Here is a 27,599-nt window from a genome sequence, read left to right as displayed (position 1 = left end):
TTGATTGCAATTTTATTCGTGATAGTTCAGTTTATTGTGTGTATCATTTGTGTGTACTTGGAATTTTGATTATTTTTAATGCCCCATTTTGAAGAAGACGCATCACCATAGCAGTTGCACTGTTTGTCAGAATGTCTGTCCGTCTTGGTTATATTTCCTATCTCAGCCATAACTTTGCCATATATTGATTGATTTTGAAATAACATTGCACAAATCTTCATCATGATAAGACGACATGTGGCGTATAGCGCCCGTCTCCGTACCTAGATGGTCAAGGTCATACTAAGTGCTTAAAAGTGGTCCCCCAATAAAATGCTGGAAAATTCATCTCTCAGCCATAACTTTGCCATCATGAGGGATTTTGAAATTATTTAGAAAATAGGACACCGTCATATGATGAGTGCAACAGCCGTCACAATACCCCAATTTTCAAAGTCCCACATAGAGGTGAGAGTAAAATTTTGCAGTTAAAACAGCTTGCAAATTTTTATCTCCGCCATAACTTTGCCATTAAATGGTGAATTTTGAAATATCTTGGTACAAATGCAATCCATTATTAGACGGCATTTTGAGTGTAACAAATGTCTCCCTACCTCAAAAGTCAATTTCACACTTAGAGGTAAAAAGTCAAATTTAGCTATATAACAGTTTGTTTTTGACAAAGGCGGAGATTTTAGACAAAGTTGAATGTGGGGTCATTTATTCTTTGTTCATTTAAGTGCATCTTACTGTTCTCATACTTGTTTGTAAAGTTTTAACAATAAGGGTCAAGGAACTCAGGTGAGCAATAAAGGGCCTTTTTTCATGACCCTCTTGTCTTCTATTAATAACTCAGAAAGAAATATCAATATTGTGTCATTTAGGTCAATTTTCACACAACACTCCCCATATATACGTTTCCCTTGCTATGTATTTTTCAGGGGAATATTCTGCAACAGATTGTGTCCATGGAATTCATCCTGGAGCTGTGTCTGACAGTTCCATTTATAGTCACTGTAAGAAATGCTTTTGCATGCTTTTTTTACTGAAATCATCTTATACAATTAGTGGATAGTTTTTATGGTTTTATTCAGTCCTTATTCTCCTTATATATCAAGAAAATAACCTGGGCTATATCAATATTATTGGAGAAATGTAAGCAATTGGACCAAACAATACTTAATTAAGCATATATTGTAGCTAAGCTAGCAAAAAATTCAACTGATATAATAAATATATATATATATATATATATATATATATATATATATATATATATATATATATATATATATATATATATATATATTATATATGTTCAGAATCTAAAATCTCAACTGTTAAATCTATCATGAAATAGAAATTTGTTTATGTATTATGATATTGGAAAGTAAAGCATGAAAGATATTATTGTGTATGACATAATTAACAATTAGTGATAATGCATGGTTTAAGAATAAAAAAGGAATAGTAATTCCACAAACACTACACAGACAGTGGCCTTACTTGAAGACTATTTGGAAATGCAACAAATACCATTGAGTTTGTATCCCCTTCAATGTTTTTCAGGGCATGTCATTGCAACCATGGCACTCTTATTGTCTGATACTTTTTTAACTAATATTTGCTGACATTTCTTTGCAAACAAAGCTAAGTCCAAGTTTAAGCAATTTATTAAGATCTTTCAAAGACCTTCTAAAATCCACAAAAATTAGTGTATAACAAATAATGTATGTTTCACAGTAGTTAATTGAGTCATACTTAGACAATCTAAACCAGGAGCCATTTGCCAAGTGGGTCAGGTTTTTGTTCTCACCAATAATTTTATAAACTTATTGACATTAACATTGTAATTTTTTTGCCCATCATTTTTACATACCAATTTGTGTTGTTTTTTCAAAGCAAGCATATTGATGGGGTGCAAATTAATGCTTAAAAAATTTTCTTTATTTGAGCCTTGCATGTGCGTAAATTGTCAACCCAGTTTAGCCTAAGTAGTCCGCACAGGCTAATGAGGGACAACTCTTTTTGTTACAATGGAAATTGTCGTTTAAACAAAGTCATTTTTAGGCAAGAATCCAGTTTAGGTGGAAAGTGTCGTCCCGGTAGAATGACATATACGCACATGCATTTTGACCCATTCTCCCAGAGCTCATTTCCTTTACAAATCTTCTGGCAATCACTTCGAGGGCTGTTCATCCTGGTGTTCCTGAATTGCTGGCTTGGCAAGCAGTCGATGCAGAACATGTTTGTGAGTATGATTTGTATATAGAACACCACGTATTCTCTCAATCAACAAACTTCATCAATGTCTGTAAACAGTCTTGTTAAATGATCATTCAGAAAGCCTGTTTGGTAATGGTCCTTGAGTTATGTCAGTTGGGTCAATCAGCAACAAAATTGCCCTGAAAGCTGTGGATACAAGAATCCTGAGTCATATACAATTTGCCTTTTATGCTAGTTACTGTTTCTGCTGATTAAGTGTCTGAACGTTATGCAAAAATCTACATGAAACTTGATTTATCTTGTATGTTGCTAATATGTGACTTCTGTTTAATACCCATTCAAAGAACCCTAGGAATTGTGGAGTTTGAGAGGTGTCAATTACAAAGTCAGACATAACAATTTAGTAAACAGCTAGTAAATCTTGTTTTATTGACTCTGAATGTTATCTGTCTCTCTGAAAATGTCATCTGCTATTTTGGCATAATTACAAAACCTTTTTTTACCTTTACTTAAACCTCTTTCATTTAATCTTTTACCTCGACTAAAGAGTTCTGTGGGTGATACAGAAAAATATAGCCCATGTTATGAAAAAATGACAAAATTATTTCAGGTTTTCAGTAATGCAATGCCCTTTGACTATTATGATTGACCTTTGACCTTTTCTGAATAACCTTCACCGGTGATGCAGAAGTCTCAGTCAGCTCTTGCTCAGCAACTAATGTTCGTGTGTGCAACTTTAATATGCCTTGTCTTTACCAGGTAAACTAAACATAGAATGAAACTGATACTTTAAGCCGTATTAAGCATCAGTTTTGGTAAATCAATATGTTTTATTTGTATGTTATCTAGAAATGTATACATTGTCTGAGCGTGATGACCTGTTTTGCTGTGGTTTTGCTAAAAATTGTGTTAACCCTTCAAGAAGAAATCTCAAACCTAAAGATTTATTACAGTTAAATAAAATGAAAATCATTTGGGGCTCAACTTTGAAGTCAAACTGTTATTTAAAATGGGGCAAATAACGGGTTCAGTTGTACAAAATTTCATGCTCAATTGAGAAGGTTTTTTGACGTGCTACAAATCTGTGTGTGATGTGATTTTGTAAAAAAAAACAAAAAAACCCCAACATTATTTCGTTTTTAAGTTGCCTAACACTGTCTGTTTTGTTACAAACTATCAAATAGACTTGCGTAGACAAAAGATAAACCTTAATTTCTTGACCAATATGGTCGCTTATAAGTATGTTTAAGAGGAAGAAAAACGATAGGTATATAAATAACATGAGCCTTACCCTGTCTTAATGTATTTGTGTAAAGTGACGCCCCAGGTTAGCCTGTGCAGTCCATACAAGGTAATCAGGGACGACACTTTCCACCAATACTAAATTTTTGTAGAATAGACATCCTTTAAACAAAAAATTCCATAAAAGCAGAAAGTGTTGCCCATGATAAGCCTGTGCAGACTGCACTAGCTAATCTGGTATACGACATTTCACACGTGCATTACGGCCCATTTTCAGTGCTTGTGGTATCCAGCATCTACAACGAGGGGGAAACTGACAGCTGGACCTGTACCAGAGTACGGACTTCACAATAGTCACCCTGTCGACAGTGGGTTACGGCGACATCTACCCGGACATATGGCCCAACCAGATGTTAATCATGGGCACTATCACTGCCGCTCTGCTCATTCTCCCCACTCAGGTATGCGCATGTTGACATTCTATTACTGTATAATGTTCACAGTTGGTTTAGGTGCGTGTTGACAGTGGGTTAGTGTGACATTTAATTTGATTGCATTCAAGCCTAAGGCTTCTTAAAATGCTCTCGAGTCCATGCCCCGGGTAGAACCAGTACTTGGAACTTTAAGGGGAGATCTAAAGAAAGCTCCTACAGTGAGGATTGAACCCCGACCTCCCAGTTGCAAGGCCGACACCATATCCACTATGCCAAGGTGACCTTTTTATGTTTGCGTTTACAGTCAATTACGATGACATTTACCCAGATGTAACACCCATCTAAATATATGTCATGGATTATTTCAGTGTAGATGTCAGGGTAATCAATTGTTGCAATGGTACGTGAATATCTTTAACAGCCTACCTTCACTGTAAATGACTGTCGCCAACATTAACAATCACTTGTAGGCCGTCGGTGATGGTGACATTTTGACGTTAACAGTGATAAGTTGATAATTCATTACTTTGAAATATGAACAGTTGGTCATGGTTACATGTTAACAGTTAAGTAGGCAAACATATACCCTGACATTCGACCTAAACTTAATTTCTCTCAGGCTCTAATGCCATTTAATGACTTGATATTGCTATTTAGATTAATTTCTTTAATTTTGGCAACAGTTTGAGCAGCATGAATACACATGGATTATTATAGGCAAAATGAAAATAAACTGTAGGAAAATAAAGTTTTACTCATTGGCATTGATGCAATTAAGATGTTTTCCTCATTGTTTGCTCTGCAGATCAAGCATAGATTACACTAAGATTATTTAAGGTTAGATTACACTACGATTATTAAAGGCAAAAAGGCATTTATAAAATTGTGATTTTCCCCTCATTATTTGGTCTACAGTTCGAGCAGCTAGAAACATTTGGATGAGGGAACATTGAGGCGATAATCTCAATTTTATGAATGCCAATGAGTAAAGCTTAATTGTTTGCCTTGTGTTGATTTTCATTTAAATGAGACTTTGTTTTAAAAAAAGTCCGTACATGAAAAAATGAAGCCCTGTTTATCCATGAACGGGGTTCAATGACAATGTTTTGCTGTTCAACAGTTTGAGCAGCTAGCGTACACTTGGATGGAGCGACAGAAGCAGGGCGGGGCATACAGCAGTCACAGAGCACAGACAGAGAAACATGTCGTCTGCACAACAACACTTCAGGCGGACACTGTCATGGACTTCCTGAATGATCTAATGATCTCCCAAATGCAAGTTAAACATAATTTTTGTATTCATTAATGAGTGTGTATTTAGAAGTTTAATGCCCCCGGATCGAATGATTGGGGGTATATTGTTTTTGACCTGTCTGTCTGTAATTCTGTTTGTCTGTAATGCTGTCTGTCTGCCATTCTGTCCCAAAACTTTAACCATGCTCATAACTTTTGCAATATCAAAGATAGCAACTTGATATTTAGCATGCATGTGTATCTCATGGAGCTGCACATTTTGAGTGGTGAAAGGTCAAGGTCATCCTTCAAGGACAAGGGTCATCCTTCAAGGTCAAGGGTCATCCTTTAAGGTCAAATGTTAAATACATGTATATGGCTTCAAAGCGGCGCAGTAGGGGCATTGTGTTTCACAAACACAGCTCTTGTTGAGGTCTTTCTTTGCCTGAGGCTGCATTATATGAGGACTTGGAGTGTGTCCCTGAACCATATTAACTGTTTCACTGACGCAAGTTTGCACAGTTTTTAAATTATATCTGCAATTTTCAGCCTTTTAATTATTGCTAAAAGATTGTTTGTGTGTTCTTGTGATGGGGGGGAACCAGAGTACTGAAAGGAAAGGAAACCCGACCAGTCTGGTATGGTGACCACCAACAAAACTCACATGCTTCCGGGAACGGGGTTGAACCCGGGTCGCCTACATGAATGTCTGTCGTTGTATGTACGCGTCTGTCATCGTATGTGTGTGTCTGTCATTGTATGTGTGTGTCTGTCCCAAAACTTTAACTTTGGTCATAACTTTTGCAATATTGAAGATAGCAACTTGATATTTGGCATGCATGTGTATATCATAAAGCTGCACATTTTGAGTGGTAAAAGGTCATGGTCAAGGTCATCCTTCAAGGTCAAAGGTCAAATATATGGCTTCAAAGCGCATTATGGTGGCATTGTGTTTCACAAACACAGCTCTTGTTGTTTACAACATACTCATTTTCTTACACTGCAAGATTCCTCTAGGGTACTACTTTATTTTCATTACATTCACCTATTCCTACACTTCAGGGCTACTTTTTGGTACTACTTAATACATCGACCATTTCCTCCTCTCCAGGCGTCCTGTATGGTACTTTTTTATATTCAGTACATTTACCAATTCCTACACTTCAGGACTACTTTGTGGTACTACTTTCTCCCTGTTACCTAGACCCCACAATGAAGGTGTTGCTGTAGGTGCCCATATGGGCCCAGCGTGTTATTTTCATCCAGGGCTCTGCCCTTAAAGACATAGACCTGGCCCGGTGTAGGGTCCAGGACGCAGAGGCCTGTTTCATCATCTCCTCCCAGAACGTGAAACAAAAGGATGCCGCGGTATGGACGATTGTTTATTTTCACTATTATTTGTGCCTTGTTCTGGGAAAACTGGGCCTAATGAAGGTAAGTAAAGTGTCTTTCAAGATTAGCCTATGCAGTCTATAACGATAATCAGGGACAACCCTTTCCGCCAAAACTTTTTTTTTAACATACCTCCTTTCAAAGAAAAAATTCCATAAAAGCTGAATGTGTTGTTTCTGATTAGGTTGTTCCAACTGCACAGGCTAATCTGGGATAAGACTTTATGCACATGCATTAAAGCACAGTTTTTGTGTCGCCTGACAATGGTCAGGGGACATATAGGTGTTACTTGCTTCGGAGGTGTCTGCAGCGTCCGCGGCGTCACACTTTTCAAAAAAGGCTCTTAACTTCTGTGTCCCTTCAGCTATTGCTTTCATATTTGGTATGTATGTGTATCTAGACAAGACCTTTCCATGTGCATACAATTTTGACCCCTGTGACCTTGACCTTGAACTTGAGGTCAGCGTTCAGATTTCGAAATCTGCGACCGCGATTCGAAAAGGCTCATACCTACTGTGTCCCTTCAGATATTGCTTTCATATTTGGTAAGCATATGTTTCTGGACAAGACCTTTCCATGCGCAAGAAATTTTTGAAATTGGGGTCCGCGTTCAGGTTTCAAAATCTGCGACCGTGATTCGAAAAAAGCTCATAACGTCTGTGTCCTTTCAGATATTGCTTTCATATTTGGTAAGCATGTGTTACTGGACAAGACCTTTCCGTGTGCATAAAAGTTTTGACCCCTGTGACCTTGACCTTGAACTTAGGGTCGGCGTTTAGATTTCTAAATCTGGGACCGCGACCCAAACAAGGTTCATAACTACTATGTCTTGAGCTTTACTTTAAACATTGAATTATTTTGATAGATTTTTTATGCTCACGGCGTTTATCCTGTCTGTCCGTCCGTTAGAAAATCTTGGTTAACCCATTTTGACCGTTTCGTCTGACATCAATTCCGCTTGCTACAGAGCTTTGATACTTGCATTGATGTTGTCTTTCATCACCCTGCACACATCAGCATCACACAATATCATTTTGACCTTGATCTTATTTTGGATTTACACTTCTTGAAACGGGCCAATTTCTCGGTTAATCTATTTTGACGGTTTCGTCTCACATCAATACCGCTTGGTACATAGCTTGGATACTTACATGGATGTTGTCTCTCATCACCCTCCACACACCCACATCACGCAACCTCATTTTGACCTTGACCTTATTTTGGACTTATTTAAATGGACCAATTTCTTGGTTTACCAATTTTGATCGTTTCGTCTATATAATAATGATAAAATATAATAGTAAACAATTAACACAGGTATGCTACCATCAGGCGACACCTCCAACTTGCGGAGATTTAGTTCAAGAACAAAGCTCATTTCATCAATAGTCAATGTTCTTTAAAAAATTGTAATGTCTCATTTGGCGTGCTTGGTGCTTAACAATTTAATCACGCATTTTTTATGGGTAATTTATGTATGTTTCTCATTAAAAGTATGTGGTTTGGTTAGGCTATAATATATAATTTGTATTTATTTTGGAAAAGTAAGTAATGCGCAATAAGTTTTGGCATAAAAATACCCCACATGTTTTGACGAGGACATGACGTTATACCAATTAGAACATTAAGAGTTATTGTGCTTTGAAACCAATTGCACAGAAATTTGAACTATTGTTAGGAAGTGCAAGCATTGATAGCGCCATGATTTGTGGTCACTTCACTGAAATATTTCTAGATGCAGATATAGAAGATCCATAAATTGAACAGCGTTCTGGGAAAACTGGGTTTTACGCATGTGTGTAAAAGCAATCCCTGATTAGCCGGTACAGTGGGCTTGTGTAATATTTTTTGTTTAAACTTAAGACAGTCTCAACTCACCAAAAATCCAGCATAGCCAGAAGGTGTCGTCCTGCACAAGCTTATCTGGGATGTATTTTACGCACATGCAATAAGCCTAGTTTTCCCTGAACAAGACCACTTTTATAGGATCAACACACCATCATGAGATCCTGGGCCACCAAAGACTTTTCCCCAGAGTGTCCACAGTATGTTCAGATCTTCAGACCCGAGAACAAGTTTCACATCAAATTTTCAGGTGAGAATGATTGAGATTATTTTATTGTTCAGTTATTAACAGCAACACCTTCTTTGATTTTTTTTAAAACTTATCATTTAAGCTTGATTGGATCAAAAGCCTAAAGCTTATTCCAACACTCTCGAGTCTTGGTATACTTGGTATCTTTGGGTTTAATCTAAAGAACGCTACCAAAGTAGGGAACGGAACTCCAGGTTGCCAGGGGGACACACAAATCACTACCCCACGGCTAAATCTAAGTAGAAATTCTTAATCTGGAACTAAAACTGACTGCAAACATGTTCTTATTATCATTCAATGTGATTATTCAGCATGCATGTCTGTTGGAAAAAACTTTCAGTAAGTTGAATAACATGGGAAAATGATAGCAGAGATTCCATTGGGCCATAAATTTATTTTGTGAACAAATCAGAAAAGTTGTAAATATATCAAAATTCTTTAAATCAGTGGCTTGTTTTAAGGTCATCTGAGAATTAAGTGGCAGTTGTTGTTGAGTTCAGGTGAGACTTAAGGCCATTATGGCCCTCTCATTTTATTTGGATTGCTTTGTTTTATGTTAGTAATTTTTTTTTCAGGATTTCAGATAGAAAATATTGATTTTATTGAGATAACTGTATTTGGATTGTTCACTTTATTTCAACTGAATTTCATTCAAGGCTTTTGAAGTATTGACTTACCAGATCCAGAGGTGACATTGTTACAAACTAATGAGCCTAGTTCAGGGCAAACAGGGCTAAATGCATTGTAAAGTGTTGCTTCAGATTAGCCCATGCAGACCACACAGGCTAATCAGTGACAACACTTTTATATTTAACTTGATTTTTGCTAAGAAGAGACTTTCTTTAAATGAAAAAGCAATAAAGGGGAAAGTGTCATCCTTGATTAGCCTGCGTGGACTGGGACTACACTTTATGCACATGCATTAAACACCAGAGAAGCAGTATAAAAGGGCCACAAACTTACAAAATGTCTACTTTTCAGTTGTACACTGGTGTGTAAAGAGCAGAAAACCAAACTGATTATTTTCATAATATTTAAGTTTGTATTTAATATTTTCCGATGAAATTTGGCATACATATACTTAAGTATACAAACAATATGTATATGTAATTTGGTGGTTGTAAGTTATATAGTAACTGACTTACAGAAAAAAGTTTTTGTTGTCTGCTTGAAATTCAAATTTCCCTGTAAATGCTAAGCACCGCCCACTTGAAAGGTTTTGAATTTTTCTCAGCCAATAGCTAGCGGATGACTCAAATCAAGTTAACTAGTAAACACAGATTCAACACTATACCAAATTGCTGTCTGCTCAAACATGTGTTTCTGTTTATAAACACTCTAATGTTATCAGCAAATCACTGGCAGATAAACCCAGCCCACTAGTTAATGTAGGTTAACATTTTACCACCGCAAAAGCAAGCAAGTGAGATCCGGCTTTTAAGCCCAGTTTGCCCCATAGCAAGGCTCTAGCAATGAATTCTCTTTTTTCGACAAATTTTCCAGAGCACGTGGTCTGCGTGGATGAGTTCAAGTATGCGCTGCTCGCCAACAACTGCCTGTGTCCTGCCACCTCCACCCTGGTCACATTGTTGCTGCACACGTCAAGGGGACAGTATGTGACATAATTTGATTGTATTTGAGCCAGGCTGTCAGAAAACAGGGCTTAATGCCTTTTTGTAAAGTATTGTCCCAGTTCAGAGTAAGCAGTCCTCAGAGGCTAATATATAATAACTTTTTCAGCCTCGATTTTGTTTAGAAGGGACTTTCTTTTACTCGAAAATCAATAAAGCAAAAAAAAGTTGTCCCTGATTAGCCTGTGAGGACTGCACAGGCTATTCTGGGACGATACTTTACAGACATGCATTAAGCCTGGTTTTCTCAGAGTGCATCTCATCTGTTTTGTGTTTTCAGTTTTATGATGTGTTTTATTGTCAATGTAAAGGGAGACAATATTTCATGAAGGCTTGCAGTGGTGAAAGTATGCAATTTGTCTCCCTTTTTCAAGAGATGAAAATAGCATTATTACAATGAAAACAAACAAATCTTATTTTACTCTATTGATTATTTATTAATGTTGAGCTCAATAAGTTTGTTCTGATAAAACTTATGCTTAATTTGAATCTGAGCCATGTGCATCCAAAAACTAGGTCACTCCATTGGTCAAATCTTCAAAGAAACTTGTGTCTACTATTTAGCCTGCAGTAATAACTATCTTGATGAAACCTGGTCATATTCTTTATTTAGACAACATATTGACCAATTTCGAATCTGACTCACATGCATCCAAAACCCATGTCAGCTCACTATATGGTCAAATGTGAGGAGTATCTTGCTACCACTCTAGAGGCCACATGTATGACTCAATCTGGGTCAACTTCTCTGATTTTTTTTCTGGACAATATCTAGGTTGAGTTTAAATCTGTAGCACATGTGTCCCAAAACTAGGTCACTGAGTTAAATCTGTGAGAAACTTTGTTACAACTCTAGATGCCACATACAACTCTAGAGGCCACATACAACTCTAGAGGCCACATACAACTCTAGAGGCCACATGTGTGGCTCAATCTTAATCTTGATGAAACTTAGTCAGAACTTAGTTAGAACTTAGTCAAAATATTGAACTTGAGAATATCTAGTCCACTATGGAATCTGGGTAATATATTCCCACATAATATTAGGTCAACAGGTCGAATCTTAGAAAAACCTTGTAATCACTCTATGACTCAGACTCATAGCTAGTTGGTCAGAATGTTTATGTGGACAATAAGTAGGCCAAGCTATCATCTGGGTCATGTGCGTCAAACAACTAGGCCACCATTTAAATTCTTATGAAGACATTGGTACAATTGTAAAGCCACATGTATGAACCAATATTAATGCAACATACTCAGATTGGTGGTTTTCTTGACAATATCTGAGCCAAGTTTTATTCTTCATCACATTCATACTAAAACATTCATGTCACTTGGCAAAATCTTAGAAAAACCATTTAACAACTCTAGAAACATAGTGAGAATGTTATTAGCTCACCTAAGCTCATAGTGCTGATGGGGATTTTTTACGATATCATTTTGTCAGACCTCTGTCAATTAGAGTGTACGTAAACATTTTTGTTGAAAGACTTCTCTCCCTGAACAGCTTGGCAGATTTTAATAAAACTTAAAAGGAATGATTTTTGGGTGACTCTATATAAAAGTTAACGATATCGTTTTGGCCCATTCCATATGTAGGTCAATGGAGCTATAAATATATATATTTAAAAATAATGAGATTTAACCTTCAAAAATCTTTTCTCAAATCGTAAGGGCAAGGGCTTTAAAAGTTGGTGTTGAACATTGTCAAGTGGTCCTCCAATGTACTTTTTCAAGTCATGCCCCTGTGGTAAAAAATAGCCACGCCCCATATTTCATTGCAAAATTACTTTTAAATCTTCTTCTCTAAAACAACAAGCACAGAGTTGTAATATTTGGCATGAAGTATTTTATGGTCCTTTACCAAGTTTGTTCAAATCAATGTCCAAAGGTTAAATAGGGTTTAAAGTGAAAAATTGTGTATATAAAAAAAGATGAACATGAGGTTTGGTATTCAGCATGTAACTATGTATGGTGATCCTCGACCAACTCTGTTCAAATCAAACACCTGGAGTGGACATTGGCTCAGTCCTGGGGGTAACTTGTTTCTGATATTAAGTAAAAACTTGAAAAACCACCCCTGAAATAGTAAGACCCAAGGATAAGTATTGAAAATGGTTTTGGTCGGTTGAAAAATATTGCCACCAGCGGTCGCAAATTTTCTTTATCTGGATCGAAACCCTTTTAAACACTCGAAATGTCACATTTTTTGGTCCAATCTTCATGAAACTTTTATAAACCTCTGTCAAGTTCCAAAAATTGTTAAAGAACAAAATTTACTTGTAACAGTTTAGTTCCCTGAAGTCTCATTAGAGAAACCAAGGGCCAATTGCCCTCTTCACTCTTGACAATATCAAACCCATCTTTAAGTATGGGTCTAATGTGGGACAAAAAACTAATCCACCAGGGCAAGTCTTTAACAGTTGTTAAATCTTGAACTCAGGTAAGCCATTAAGGCTCATCATAGCCTTCTTGTATCAATTCAAATGTCCATCAAAACACTAAATAATATATAAATATAGTTTGAAGGAGAGGGTCATAGATAATATTACACCGTGAGTAGATTGATGTGAACAGAAATTATGTGAAGTGATGTGAACTAAAGTGATGTGAACTGAAGGGATGTGAACCAATGCTGACGTCAGAGGCTGTCATCACTTTTATGTAACTTGCTTGTAACTAGTTTTAATACTTGAAGAAGGCATTTGCCAACAATGCCTGCCATCTTGCAGTTTTTTTTTCAAAGATAAAAAGCTAAAGTGAAAACACAAATGACTTTCGTCCTGAGAAACCTTGGCCTGATAAATGTGCATTAAGTGCCGTCCAGATGAGCCCGTGCAGTCTGCACAGGCTAATCAGGGACAATACTTTCTGCTTATACAGAATTTTTGCTTAAAGGAACTCTCATCTAAACGAAATTCCAGGCAGAAAGTGTCCTCCCTGATTAGCCTCTGGGGAGTACATGCATGCCTTAACCCTTTGCATGCTGGGAAATTTGTCGTCTGCTAAAATGTTTTCTGCTGAATTTCTAAAATTAGTATTTTCTTCGATTTTTTTCAAAGAATATTATCAGAATAGCAAACAGTTTGGATCCTGATGAGACGCCACGTTCTGTGGCGTCTCATCTGGATCCAAACTGTTTGCAAAGGCCTTCAAAATTCGGTTCCCGCACTGAAAGGGTTAAACCTGGTATTCTCAGAAAGAGGCTCAAAAATGCACTAAATTTCAGGGAAGGTCAGACGTCTTCTGAGGAATGGCAGAGGTTGTATGGGCGTTGCTCAGGTAACGAGATTTATCACGTGAGATTGGGCGAGAGCAAGTTCTTCGGGGAGTACCTCGGGAAAAGCTTCACTTATGCCTCGTTCCACGCTCATAGAAAGTAAGCTGAAATCATTGTATTCATAAAGCAATAGTTGACAATTTTGTTGGAAGCTACAAAAACATAATTAGTGTTAATTTGTGATATATATACCTTCCATGTTAATAGAAAGTCAGCTGAAATCGTTTTTAGCATTGAGTGTAAGTTTACAATTTCATTGGAAGTTTGAATATTTTATTTTATATGGTTTCAGTGTGGTTTATACAGAAATATCAGTGAAATAAAACTGGTATTTCACTGTTTGTTTTTTTAAACAGTGAAAATAACAGTGAAAATCATCGATATTTTTCGTTGTTTTACTGTGAAATGATGGCATTTTTTTTACTAAATGACATCATAATTCCAGTGAAATTATCCAGTTAAGCTCTTTTTCCATGTACATTAACGGTGAAAAAAAGCATTAAATAAAAAGAAAATTTGTTGGATTTGATGGAATATCGATTTTAATTCACTCATGATCATAAAATATACATATTTTCACTTGTGGCTGTGCCACTCGTGAAAATATTATTTTATATGATCACTTGTGAAATAAAATCAATATTCCATCGAATCCAACAAATATCCTCTATATAACTATTCTAGTTTTGGGAGTTTAAAATAGCATGTTTAAGTTTACTTAAACTTATTTATCTAAGCTCATTTGCATCAAAAGACTAAGGCTTAATTAAAAGCTCTCGAGCTGTTTCCTAGGTAGGACCAGTTCTTGATGTCCTTGGAGGAGATCTAAAGAATGCTTCCACAGTAAGGGCTCAAACATGTGACCTCCTGGTTGCTTGGACGATTCTATATCCACGACACCCTGGTAGCCTCAAAATCATTGTAATCATAAAGTGTTGCCTGGCAATGTCATACATGCCAGAATTTTTTAGGTCCAAAGCGGGACATTCCATAAAAAATTGTCGGGACATTCCACCAAAAAGCAGGACACCTAAAACGATCTATCATTCCACCTTTACTGTAGTCAGTATAGTACTAACAAAAACTCCTGATACTTTTATTCAAGACATAAAACATCTGATATGAAGCATGAAATCTAAAACATAACAATAACATTTTTATTAAATAAGACAATAGCAAACAACAAAGATAATATTCATTTTTTTAGAGTACAAAATCTGGAACATTACGACAACAATACTCATTATATTACTTTCAATGGCAAACATTAACGCAGGGGAGGCTATCCAGTACACTGAAAGTACAGGTTACAGTAAACTATCTACCGAACAGTTACATCAGTTTGACACGGAATGCGCGGCCGTACACATTTCCGAGGTAGGTTTTTGGTGGAAGCAAACCGTCTTTGTGTTCATTTTAACTGCCAACAACCCCTCAACCGTTTTATGGCCCAGATTTTCCTTTCTTCTTTCTGATTTTTTTTCAGTGCGCTGAAACAACGTTCTGGATCTGCCTTTGAGTGACGGATTGACATCGCAGTTTGTTACTTATCAATTGTCGCCGCTTAATTGAATTAGGGTCAAACTGTCATGCATAGCACCTCGTTGTTTTTAGCTTAATTGGAGTAGGGTCAAACTGTCATGCATAGCACCTCGTTGTTTTTATTACAATTACGCCCAATTACACTAGACAGGATGGGTATCACTTATTGGACTGTTTGTTGCGATTTTGGTATATTGCACATTCAGATTATCCCGCTATTTTGGAACTAAACATTGAATGTGAAAGACTCATTATTGACGTAGAGTTAATTTTACAAAACAATTATTTTGTAAACCGTTTCAAACAAAGACAAAAACAAACACATTTTCAACATTTATTACATTATAATACAACTATCGATAGCAATAAGTGACCACTATCTTGAAGACCACCATGGTGTGAATGCCTGATAAATTCAATAATTAGCCGATAAATCGCTGATAAGGTGTCATAAATAAAAAACACTGGTACACACGAGAAAGTAGAATCGGATTGTTAATTGGGGGCAATAAAGGGATAAGCGGTGGTAAGTGTTAGCGAAACAGAGCTTGAATAGCGAATTTTATTGGGAACCTTATAATAGACCTTACATCGTTTTTTTACGAATGTCGGGACAAATCGTCTCATATCGGGACGCCGGGACAAAGGGCCCAAAAGCGGGACTGTCCCGCCGAGATCGGGACGTCTCACATGTATGGGCAATATCAAACAAAATACCATAATCAACATATTTTTGTGAATCTAAAGAAAGGTATAGAATGACTGTGACAAAGCAACATAAGAGTGGGATGGGCGGGCAGAGAGTCAAACCTTGACTCCATGATTTATAGGCCAGCTCTCAACCAATTGAGCTATTCAGCCCATTTCAGATTATTATAGTCATTACTCTGTTATCTAACATTCCAATTTCGAAATCACTGTGTATTGTCTGATAAACATCAACAACTTATATATAACACAATATGCCAAATATGGTGTAAGCCTGGTATACTTCCAGAACCTATTATTATAAACATACTGAAGTGAATTTTTCTGACTCAACTTTAAGTTTTTTAGCTGACTGACACTCTCAATACTCAGCTGAATGGAAACTCATATGCCTCTTAACTCTTTCAGAGCTGGAACCGAATTTTAAAGGCCTTTGCAAACAGTTTGGATCCAGATGAGACGCCACAGAACGTGGCGTCTCATCATGGTTTAAACTGTTTGCTATTCTGATAGTATTCTTTGAAAAAAATCGAAGAAAATGGTTATTTTAGAAATTTAGCAGACGACATTTTAGCAGACAACAAATTTCCCAGCATGCAAAGGATTAACATTTCAGCTGATAAGTTAAACCCTGTCACAAGGAAGATTTGAATAATGTTTATGTACCCCACCACTATAGTGGGGGACATATTGCTTTTGCCCTGTCTGTTGGTTTGTTGCTTTGTTTGTGTGTTTTTTTGTGTGTGTGTTTTAATGGTTTGTTGCTTTGTTTTGTATATTTGGTTGTGTGTTTGTTTGCGTCAAACTTTAACATTTACCATAACTTTTGCAATATTGAAGATAGCAACTTCATATTTGGCATGCATGTGTATCTCATGAAGCTGCACATTTTGAGTGATGAACAGTCAAGGTCATTGTTTTAGGTCAAAGGTAAAATATATGGGTTAACATCGCTTATTTAATGTACACTTTTGAAATAGTGAAGATAGCAATTTGATATTTGGCATGCATATGTATCTCGTGGACCTGCTCATTTTGATAGGTGAAACGTCAAGGTCATCCTTTAAGGTCAAAAGTCAAACATATGGGGACATAGTGTTTCACAAACACATCTTGTTTATGCCTGATAAATGACAGTTACTCACAAACACTTTTAGATATGGAGTCAGTCTAGTGGGCGTCCAGCAGAACTTGGGCCTCTATACAATTCAGCTCAACCTTGGTCCTCTCCACATCATGCATTAATTCACCAACTGTTTTTTTCTATAAATCCTCTTTCTGGGAAAACTGGGATTAATGCAGTGTACTTGTCTGCACAGGTTAATACGGGATGACACTTTACGTTTTTATGGCCTGATTTACAACTGTAATTCGCAAACAATTTCAGATATGGAGTCAGTCTTGTGGGTGTCCAGCAGAACTCAGGCCTCTCTACTATCCAGCTCAACCCGGGTCCCCGGCACATCATGCGAGAGTCTGATCTCTGCTTTTACATGAATATCACTAAGGAAGAGAACTCTGCGTTCATCCTTGCTCACCCCAACCAGGATGACGCCAAACCCGATAAGAAGCAGGGGCCATCATCAGAGCAGACGTCGAAAGTCGCCAGTGTGATTGCGAGCGTCGGTAAGTTTTGGTGGAAAACAGCTCTCTGTTGAACACACTAATATAGGAAGTTGGAATTTGATGTCAATCTTGTGTTTTTATGCCCCCCTTCAAAGAAGAGGGGGTATATTGTTTTGCACATGTCAGTCAGTCGGTCGGTCGGTCCGTCCACCAGATGGTGTCCGGATGATATCTCAAGAACGCTTAGGCATAGGATCATTAAACTTAATAGGTACATTGATCATGACTGGCAGATGATTTTCAGGTCGCTAGGTCAAAGGTCAAGGTCACAGGGACTTGAAATAGTAAAATGGTTTCCGGATGATAACTCAAGAATGCTAACGCATAGGTTCATGAAACTTCATAGGTACATTGATCATGACTGGCAGATGACCCCTATTGATTTTCAGGTCTCTAGGTCAAAGGTCAAGGTCACATTGACTGGAAACAGTAAAATGGTTTCCGGATGATAACTCAAGAATGCTTATGCCTAGGATCATGAAATTTCATAGAAACATTGATCATGACTGGCAGATGATCCGTATTGATTTTCAGGTCACTAGGTCAAATGTCAAGGTCACAGTTACTAGAAACAGTAAAATGGTTTCCGGATGATAACTCAAGAATGCTAACGCATAGGTTCATGAAACTTCATAGGTACATTGATCATGACTGGCAGATGACCCCTACTGATTTTCAGGTCGCTATATGTCAAGGTCACATTGACTCGAAACCGTAAAATGGTTTCCGGATGATAACTCAAGAATGCTTATGCCTAGGATCATGAAATTTCATAGAAACATTGATCATGACTGGCAGATGATCTGTATTGATTTTCAGGTCACTAGGTCAAATGTCAAGGTCACAGTGACTGGAAACAGTAAAATGGTTTCCTGATGATAACTCAAGAATAATTAGGTCTAGGATCATGAAACTTCATTTGGTACATTGATCATGACTGGCAGATGACCCCTATTTATTTTCAGGTCACTAGGTCAAAGGTCAAGGTCACAGCGGCAAAAAATTTATTCACACAATGGCTGCCACTACAACTGACAGCCCATATGGTTTACAAACAGGCCTTGTTTCAAGGATGCATTATATGCAGTTATTCCTTTTGTATTTATACACTTCCATATACTTGCATCATTTAAATTATTTTACTACAAAACTTGATGTTTAATAAGGAGGGTTTTTTATCCTTAAAAATGAAACCGTGTCCATGTGTGCATTAACACAGTTAGAAAATACATTTAAAATGAAAAAAAGGCAATCAAAGTTAATACAAAATCATTGAAAATATATTACTATCCTTGAAGTATTTATAGATTGGTACAAAAATACATTTAGAACATGAAATGAATAGTTTTGTTCATGAAAATTTCCAAAATGATGCCCATTCCAAGTTTGATGCAAATGAGGTTTGGCATCATTTTTATTCCCAGACAAACACAATTTTAGAGAAGGTATAGTTGAGTCTCTCTTTTGGGCAGTTTGTTGGTCAATTTGTTGGTCAGTTTGTTAGTCCAATGGTCAGTTGGTCAGTCTGCATCAAATGTTGTACATGTATAGAGGGAACTACTCCACTATTTTCAGGCAATCAAAAAGAAACTTGAAATAACTCTTCACCACTCAGATACGCACTTTAACACCATTAATGGAAGGGCCTTTGAAAATCAAAGTTGATTTGAGACCTTTCTTACTAGATTTAAGTTTTAAAGGCTTCATTTCCAAACCTCAGGTACTGGTGAGCAGCAAACAACATGAAACCCAAACAGACAGGGAGTTGCTTGCAGGCTGTTTTGGTTTTATGCAGGTTGCATGTATACATTTTCACTTTTAGTGTGAGTGGGGAAAGGGATAAATCATCACGATGCAGCGAAGACATCTGAGCCATTATTTTAATCTCTAGTGATCTACCATTTCTGCCCTTGTCAATGGCTGACAAAGCAGTTGGGGTGGCATTATTATCCCCCGCCATAGGCGGAGGGATATTGTTTTGGCATTGTCAGTCCGTCTTTCCGTCCGTCTGTCCGGCACTTTTGTGTCCGGAGCCATATCTTGGAAGTGTTTTGGTGGATTTCATTGAAACTTGGTATGAGTATATATATTGATAAGAGGATGATGCACACCAAATGGCATTGTACACCATCTGTTAATAACGAAGTTATGGCCCTTTGTATCTTGAAAAATGCTTTTTTAAGTGTCAAATATAACACTTTTTTTTCCAGAATATATTGGACGGGAATATCAATTCAATGAATTCGCTTGTTGGTATTGTGACCAAGCACTCGTTTATATTTTTCCTTGGAAACAAAAAAAAAATTTATCTTCAAAAAACAGAACACCTTTTTTCAAGAGTTTGGTAAGTTTTTGAAAAAAAAAAGAAATATTGTGTGGGTTTTATGTCTCTGCATCCAAAAAAAAACATAGAATCAAGGAATGGCCCTGCAAAAAAAGGTTACTATGGTTGTACCGAGTTTGCTTGCAATAGGAAGAGATAATTTTAATGTATTTTGGGGATTTTAAGGTGTCTTTAGAAAACATAGCAAATAATAAGTTTGTGTTGAATAAAGAGTAATTAATGTTTAAAGGCATAGAGCACTCAAAGTGAACGCCTTTTTCAATGATTTTGGAGAATGTAAATATGCAAGATTTATTTCTCTGTAGTCAAAAAACTTATCATAGTGACATATTAATCCCATTATATTCTGCCTTTCATTTGAAAAGAAACTATATAAAGAGAAACATGGTAAATTTTCTTAAAATAACATGAAAAAAAAGAATGCTGTCGAAATAAACAATGTAGAGAAATAAAACTTGTTCTGGGAAATCTGGACTTAATGCATGTGCTTAAAGTGTTGTCATAAATTAGCCTGTGGAGTCTGCGCAGGCTTATTAGGGACAACACTTTTCAGTCTTACTCCAGTAAATATGCGCTCAATTTAGCTTAACTGGAGTTCCAATAATGTTGTATATATCTGCCCAATAATTGTTACAATTGTAATAACAGCATGGTAATAATGCAATGTTCACCTTAGGATGAAGCTCTGAATGCCTAATGACGTAAACATACTTATGGAATGGTTATATAAAAAAAAAGAGCTTTATTTGCAGTGCATTGTTCAACCTACGTGCATTCTTGTTACGCAGATTCTGGAAATTGATTTTGCTCCTGTTCTGGTCAAAACATGTGAAAATCAGAAGAAAATACAAATATGCGTCATGTTCCAGTAACTGCCTTTTTTTAAATAAGGATAGTTATTTGTTAAATCAGTTTAATTTTATAAGTTATAATTTAAATATTGTTAAGATGTTCTAGAGGTTTTGATTTAATTGTTTACTAATTTCATAAAAAGTATTTGCAAGTGAAAAACAAAAGTGCTTGCTTTATATTGATGTGTTTCTTATAAACAATATCATATGATTGTTTTAATGTCTTAACATAACACATTTTGGTTTATAACAATAAAGAAACAATACATACTGATAGTGCCACGTAGGTTTTCAGTCAGTATTTACTATCTGTGAAGAGCATAATGAATAAAGAACACCACCAAAAGCACACATAGGGAGATGGCACATATGTACCATAAGTTTTATTAAAAAATAAATTTAACAACAAAAACATATTTATCTCTCATAACTTGCAAATGGATAATTCCACACATTTTATCTGAGTATACAAAAAATGAAATAAGTTTACATCAACATAATAACTACACATGATAACAGTACATGACTGTATTACCTACATTCATCATACTGTTTTTTTCTTAAAAAAACATTTGTTTTGTAACCAACAACATTTAAAACAAAAACTACAAACTATTGTTTGTTTGCCACTGCCTACCACAGGTAGCTGATGATAGATAAATCAATAGGCAAATCTGTTTGTTTTTTTGCAATTTACATCACTGCATGTTCAATTTTGAATATATTGTCTCTGAGACACAAGGCCGTTTAATTTTTGTTCGTCAATTTATAAGCAGGTGTCCAATTGATACAATTAATTTAACAACTCATCAAATCCTTAGAAAAAGATTTAATTATACTTCAAATTTTTTTTGGAAGGGTGAAGGCTATCGGTAAGGTAGGACATATTAAGTTAAGATATTTTTATTGTTTATCTAATATGAAGCAAGACTAAAGAACTCATAATTATATAGTGGTTACCATATCAGGCTAGTTTTGTACAATATTTACAGAATCAAAACAACACATTTTCAAAAGCTAAAATAATAACCAAAAGATAAAATGAATTACTAAGTTTTTGTCTTATCTATACATAGACACATAAGATTAAATGTGCAATTCATAAAAAGTATATAACTAAAAAAACATGTTGATATCAATGTTTCTTTTTCCACTGGAAGAGCTACTGCAAATCCATAACTATGATTTTATTGTTACAATATAGTCCCACAATGATCTGGTGAGTATTCATGTTGTAGCAGACAGAAGCTGGAAGGCCATCATGATGTGATACCAGAGTTGCCAGTTTCTTTCTTCCCTCACTATCCACCTGTATGACAGTACGACAGCTGTATCCACAGACAATGACTTGTCCTGCAGGTGTGACATGTAAACCCTGTGGGTTTAGTAGTTCAGAGTCCATGAAGGTGGATAGCAGGGTGCCATCTGTTGCCAGAGTGATGAGCTTGTGTTGGGGATTGTTGGTGACATAGATCCTGTCCCCAGCAGGACTCACTGCACACTTCCACACTGCAAAACATGAAACATGTTTTATATAAGTAGATCATAATTATAATACATGCATTAACAACACTGGTCCCTTGGTCCCTATAAGCATTTTGCTCTTGAAAATACGTTACAAAATGTTTATTAATGTTAAAAAAAACCAACAATATACCACAATTACTTCAAGTTTTTGGACACTTTAAATTTTTGGGGCACCCCCATTTTAAGCCAAAATAATTATTGTTTAAGGTAAATTTTCTGACATACAGGTTTTGTCCTTAATTCATGACTTCATTTTTATGTTCCCCTTTCGAAGAAGAGGGGGTATATTGTTTTGCACGTCGGTTGGTCTGTCAGTTGGTCCGTCCACGAGATGGTTTCCGGATGATAACTCCGGAACGCTTAGGCCCAGGATCATGAAACTTCATAGGTACATTGATCATGACTGGCAGATGACCACTATTGATTTTCAGGTCACTAGGTCAAAGGTCAAGGTCAAAGTGACTCAAAATAGTAAAATGGTTTCCAGATGATAACTCAAGAATGCTTAGGCCTAGGATCATGAAACTTCATAGGTTTATTTATCATGACTGGCAGATGGCCCCTATTGATTTTCAGGTCACTAGGTCAAAGGTCAAGGTCACAGTGACTCGAAATAGTAAAATGGTTTCCGGATGATAACTCAAGAATACTTACGCCTAGGATCATGAAACTTCATAGGTACATTGATCATGACTGGCAGATGACCCCTACCGATTTTCAGGTCACTAGATCAAAGGTCAAGGTCACAGTGACTCGAAACAGTAAAATGGTTTCTGGATGATAACTCAAGAATGCTTAGTCCTAGGATCATGAAACTTTATAGGTACATTGATTATGACTGGCAGATGGCCCCTATTGATTTACAGGTCACTAGGTCAAAGGTCAAGGTCACAGTGACTTGTAACAGTAAAATGGTTTCCTGATGATAACTCAAGAACGCTAGGGCCTAGGATCATGAAACTTCATAGGTACATTGGTCATGGCTGGCAGATGACCCCTATTGATTTTCAGGTCACTAGGTCAAAGGTCAAGGTCACATTGACTCGAAACAGTAAAATGGTTTCCGGTTGATAACTCAAGAATCATTAGGCCTAGGATCATGAAACTTCACAGGAACATTAACTGGCATATGACCCCTATTGATTTTCAGGTCACCAGGTTAAAGGTCAAGGTCACAATGGCTCGAAACAGTAAAATGGTTTCCGGATGTTAACTCAAGAAAGCTTAGGCCTAGGATCATGAAACTACATAGGTACATTGATCTTGACTAGCAGATGTATCCTATTGATTTTCAGGTCACTAGGTCAAAGGTCAAGGTCACAGTAACTTGAAACAGTAATATTTCAGGATGATAACTCAAGAATGCTTAGGCCTAGGATCATGAAACTTCATAGGTACAATGATCATGACTGGCAGATGACCTATATTGATTTTCAGGTCACTAGGTCAAAGGTGAAGGTCACAGTGACCTGAAGCAGTAAAATGGTTTCTAACGTATTCACACAATGGCTTCCACTACAACTGAAAGCCCATTTGGGGGGCTTGCATGTTTTACAAACAGCCCTTGTTTTATTAGAGGGCTCTTTATTTTCAAACTTCTGCATTTTTTGTCTCTTAATTTTGGACATCTGTATTCTAAAAATATGTCCGCAAACTTATAGTAATTACGGTAGATTATCTTTTACTTTTAAATAAAAAATAAAAAAAACATTTACCTGTAAAAGAGCCACTTGCGTCCTCATACAGCTTTTTTACAAGTGATCCCGTCAGAGTGTAGTGGTAAATTGCAATGCCAGAGGTGACATACAGGGCTCCCTGATGGAAGGCAATACCACAGGCATTATGTGGTAACTGGACCTTCCTCCCATTCTTCAGCTTCTGATTGATCACAGAGATAAATTGCACAGCTTTATCAACAGTTACAGCCACCTCACTGGATGTGATTTGGCAAATGTCGAATGGAGGACCAGACACATCACAGTGACTGGAAACATCATAATGCTGGTTTAACATCTTCACTCTATTTTTATTACGATCTGCAACAATAACCTGACCACCTGGCAGGCTACAAATGCCCATGATGGAACAAAACCCACCTTTGTCCTCTGATATCTTCACATTATACTGGGTCTTCCTCTTCACATTTAATACCTGGTCTGGATTCATCGCCAGTGAGAGAGACCCCATACTGTCTATGATCCTTCCAAGACTTGTCTGTTGAGACAGGTACTGCTCAATACTAATGTTTGCCTTGAATATTATTAAACAACTCTTCACCTTCACAGGGTTCTCCTTCAAATATGACTCAGACTCCTGTATTTTGTCCTGACATTTTATGCTGGCTATGAACTCCATTTCTTTCTTGTTCTTATCATGAAGGGCCTGTACAGCTTCACCAAGTTGTTGAAGTTCGTCCTTCAGTCTGCCACAGTTGTCAACATCTTTCTTTAGAGAAGTTAGCAATAGTGTCCTAATCTCATCCAGTTCTTTCAAGGTTGTAATTTCTATTTTATCCAAAGCAGCATTTAATTTCTCACGCAGTTCTCTGATTTCTTGTACTTTTTCAATATATGATCCCTCTATGGACTGAATGCTGGCCTCTTGTGTTTTTGTTAACTTAGTGAGTTCAGCAAGAATTGCTAGAATTTTGCTTGACAACTGCTGCATATCCACTGACAGCTTTTCAACTGATTTAGAAATAAGAGCCAGATTTGTGCACTGTCTGAAATAGCAACATGAATCATTATTGTTAATTATCAATTTGACAAAATAATAAAATATATCAAGGTGAAATAATACATTTAAAGAAGAGTTAAATTGATAACATTTCAAAGCAGGGTGTTGTTAGCCCACCTGAGCACAAGGTGCTCATGGTGAGCTTTTGTGATCGCCTTTTGTCTGTCGTGCATCCATTGTCAAAATTTGTCTTGTGAACACTCTAGAGGCCACATTTATTGTCCCATCTTCATGAAACTTGGCCAGAAAATTTGTCCCAATGAAACCTCGACCGAGTTTGAAACTGGGTCATGCTGGGTAAAAAACTAGGTCACTAAGTAAAAAAAAAGAAAAAACATTGTGAAGACTGTAGATTAGTCACATTTGATTCCCAATCTTATGTAACTTTGTCAAAATGTTTGTCTTAACAATATGTTGGTTGAGTTAAAAAATGGTTCAAGTCCGTTGAAAAACATGGCCGCCAGTGGGCAGGGCAGTATTCCTTATATGGCTATAGAGAAACTTTGTGAACACTCTAGAGTCCATATTTTTTTAGCTCTACTGGCCAATGGCCAGCGGGACTTATGTCATGGTCCTGTGTCCGTCATGCGTGCGTGCGTCAGTGCGTGCGTTAACTTTTCCTTTAAACATCTTCTCCTAAACTACTGGTCCAATTCTGATGAAATTTCTCAGGAATGATGTCCTTGGGGTGAATTTCTTTCAAATTTGTTCAAATTATGCCCCTGAGGTCAAATTTGACCCTGCCCCGGGGGTCACAAAATTGAAAATTTGCTTATATAAGGCCTATTTTGTGAAAACTTTCAAAATCTTTACGTCCATAACCATTTTTGGCCTGGGGCTATCAAATTTGGTATGTAAAGACATCTAATAATCCTCTACCAAATTTGTTCAAATTATGCCCCTGGGGTCAAATTTGACCCTGCCCCTGGTGTCACAAAATTGAAAATTTGCTTATACATGTATAAGGCCTATTTTGTGAAAACTTTCAAAATCTTTTTGTCCATACCATTGGACCTAGGGCTATCAAATTTGGTATGTATAGACATCTAATAGTCCTTTACCAAATTTGTTCAAATTATACCCCTGGGGTCAAATTTGACCCTGCCCCGGGGATCACAAAATTGAACATATGCTTATATAGGGTCTAGTTTGTGAAAACTTTACAAATCTTCCCGTTCATAACCTTTGGACCTAGGGCTACCGAATTTGGTAGGTAGTGGCATCTTATGGTCCTCTACCAAGTTTGTTCAAATTATGCCCCTGTGGTCAAGTTTGACCCTGCCCCGAGGGTCACACAATTGAACATATGCTTATATAAGGCCTTTTTTGTGAAAACTTTAAAAATCTACTTGTCCATAACCGTATGGCATAGGGCTTCCAAATTTTGTATGTAGTGACGTGTAATAGTTTTCTTCTTCGTTTGTTCAAATTATGCCCCTGGGGTCAAATTTGAAACTGCCCCTGGGGTCACAAAATTGAATATATGCTTATAAAGTGCTTATTTTGTGAAAACTTTACAAATCTTTTGTCCATAATTATCCATTGGGCCTAGGGCTACCAAATTTGGTATGTAGTGACATCTTATAGGGCTCTACCAAGTTTGTTCAAATTATGCCACTGGGGTAAAGTTTGACCCTGCCCCGAGGGTCACAAAATTGAACATATGCTTATAATAAGGCCTTTTTGAGGAAACTTTCAAAATCTACTTGTCCATAACTGTATGGCATAGGGCTACCAAATTTCGTAGGTAGTGACATGTAATAGTTCTCTTCTTAGTTTGTTCAAATTATGGCCCTGGTGTCAAATTTGAAACTGCACCGGGGGTCAAAAAATTGAATATATGCCTGTAAAGTGCTTATTTTGTGAAAACTTTACAAATCTTTTGTCTATAATTATCCATTGGGCTGAGGGCTACCAAATTTGGTATGTAGTGACATCTTATAGTCCTCTACTAAGTTTGCTCAAATTATGCCCCTGGGGTCAAGTTTGACCCTGCCCCGAGGGTCACAAAATTGAACATATGCTTATATAAGGCCTGTTTTGTGAAAACTTTAAAACTTCTTGTCCATAACTGTATGGCATAGGGCTACCAAATTTGGTATGTAGTGACGTAATAGTTCTCTTCTTAGTTTTTACAAATTATGCCCCTGGAGTCAATTTTGAAACTGCCCCGGGGGTCACAAAATTGGATATATGCTTATAAAGGGCTTATTTTGTGAAAACTTTAAAAATATACTTGTCCATAACCATTAGGCCTAGGTCTACCAAATTTGGTATGTAGTGACATCTTATAGTTCTCTACCAAGTTTGTTTAAATTATGCCCCTGGGGTCAAATTTGAAACTGCCCCGGGGTTCACAAAATTGAACATATGCTTATATAGGGCCTATTGTGGGAAAACTTCTTTTTGTCCATAACCGTATGGCATAGGGCTACCAAATTTGGTATGTAGTGACGTGTAATAGTTCTCTTCTTAGTTTGTTCAAATTATGCCTCTGGAGTCAAATTTGAAACTGCCCCGGGGGTCACAAAATTGAATATATGCTTATAAAGGGCTTCATGAAAACTTTAAAAATCTTCCTGTCCATAACTGTTACCATTGTGCCTAAGGCTACCAAATTTAATATGTAATGACATCTTATTATATAAGTCCTCTACCAAGTTTATTCAAATTATGCCCCTGGGGTCAAATTTGACCCTGCCCTGGGGGTCACAAAATTGAACATACGCTTATATGGAGCCTATTTTGTGAAA

General features: G+C 36.8%; 1 protein-coding gene and 1 pseudogene across 2 annotated transcripts in view; one reads left to right on the top strand and one right to left on the bottom strand.

Annotated features, from left to right (window-relative positions):
- LOC127838647 (uncharacterized) overlaps positions 1-24,381 on the bottom strand; it is a 337,890-nt gene extending 313,509 nt beyond the window's left edge. For both annotated transcript variants that reach the window (XM_052366504.1, XM_052366503.1), the window contains exons 1-2: positions 23,826-24,381; positions 21,119-22,092 (exon numbers count right to left, since the gene is read on the bottom strand). In XM_052366504.1, coding sequence (XP_052222464.1) covers positions 21,746-22,092; positions 23,826-24,297 — 819 coding nt within the window. In that variant the 5' untranslated portion in view covers positions 24,298-24,381 and the 3' untranslated portion in view covers positions 21,119-21,745. The remainder of the gene's footprint in view (positions 1-21,118; positions 22,093-23,825) is intronic.
- The window catches only part of LOC127838203 (potassium channel subfamily T member 1-like), a 65,111-nt pseudogene that overhangs the window by 8,716 nt on the left and 28,796 nt on the right, over positions 1-27,599 (top strand).

Source organism: Dreissena polymorpha, chromosome 7, assembly GCF_020536995.1.
Source record: "Dreissena polymorpha isolate Duluth1 chromosome 7, UMN_Dpol_1.0, whole genome shotgun sequence".
Classification (NCBI taxonomy): Eukaryota; Metazoa; Mollusca; class Bivalvia; order Myida; family Dreissenidae; genus Dreissena; species Dreissena polymorpha.
This window is presented reverse-complemented; position numbering and strand designations above follow the sequence as displayed.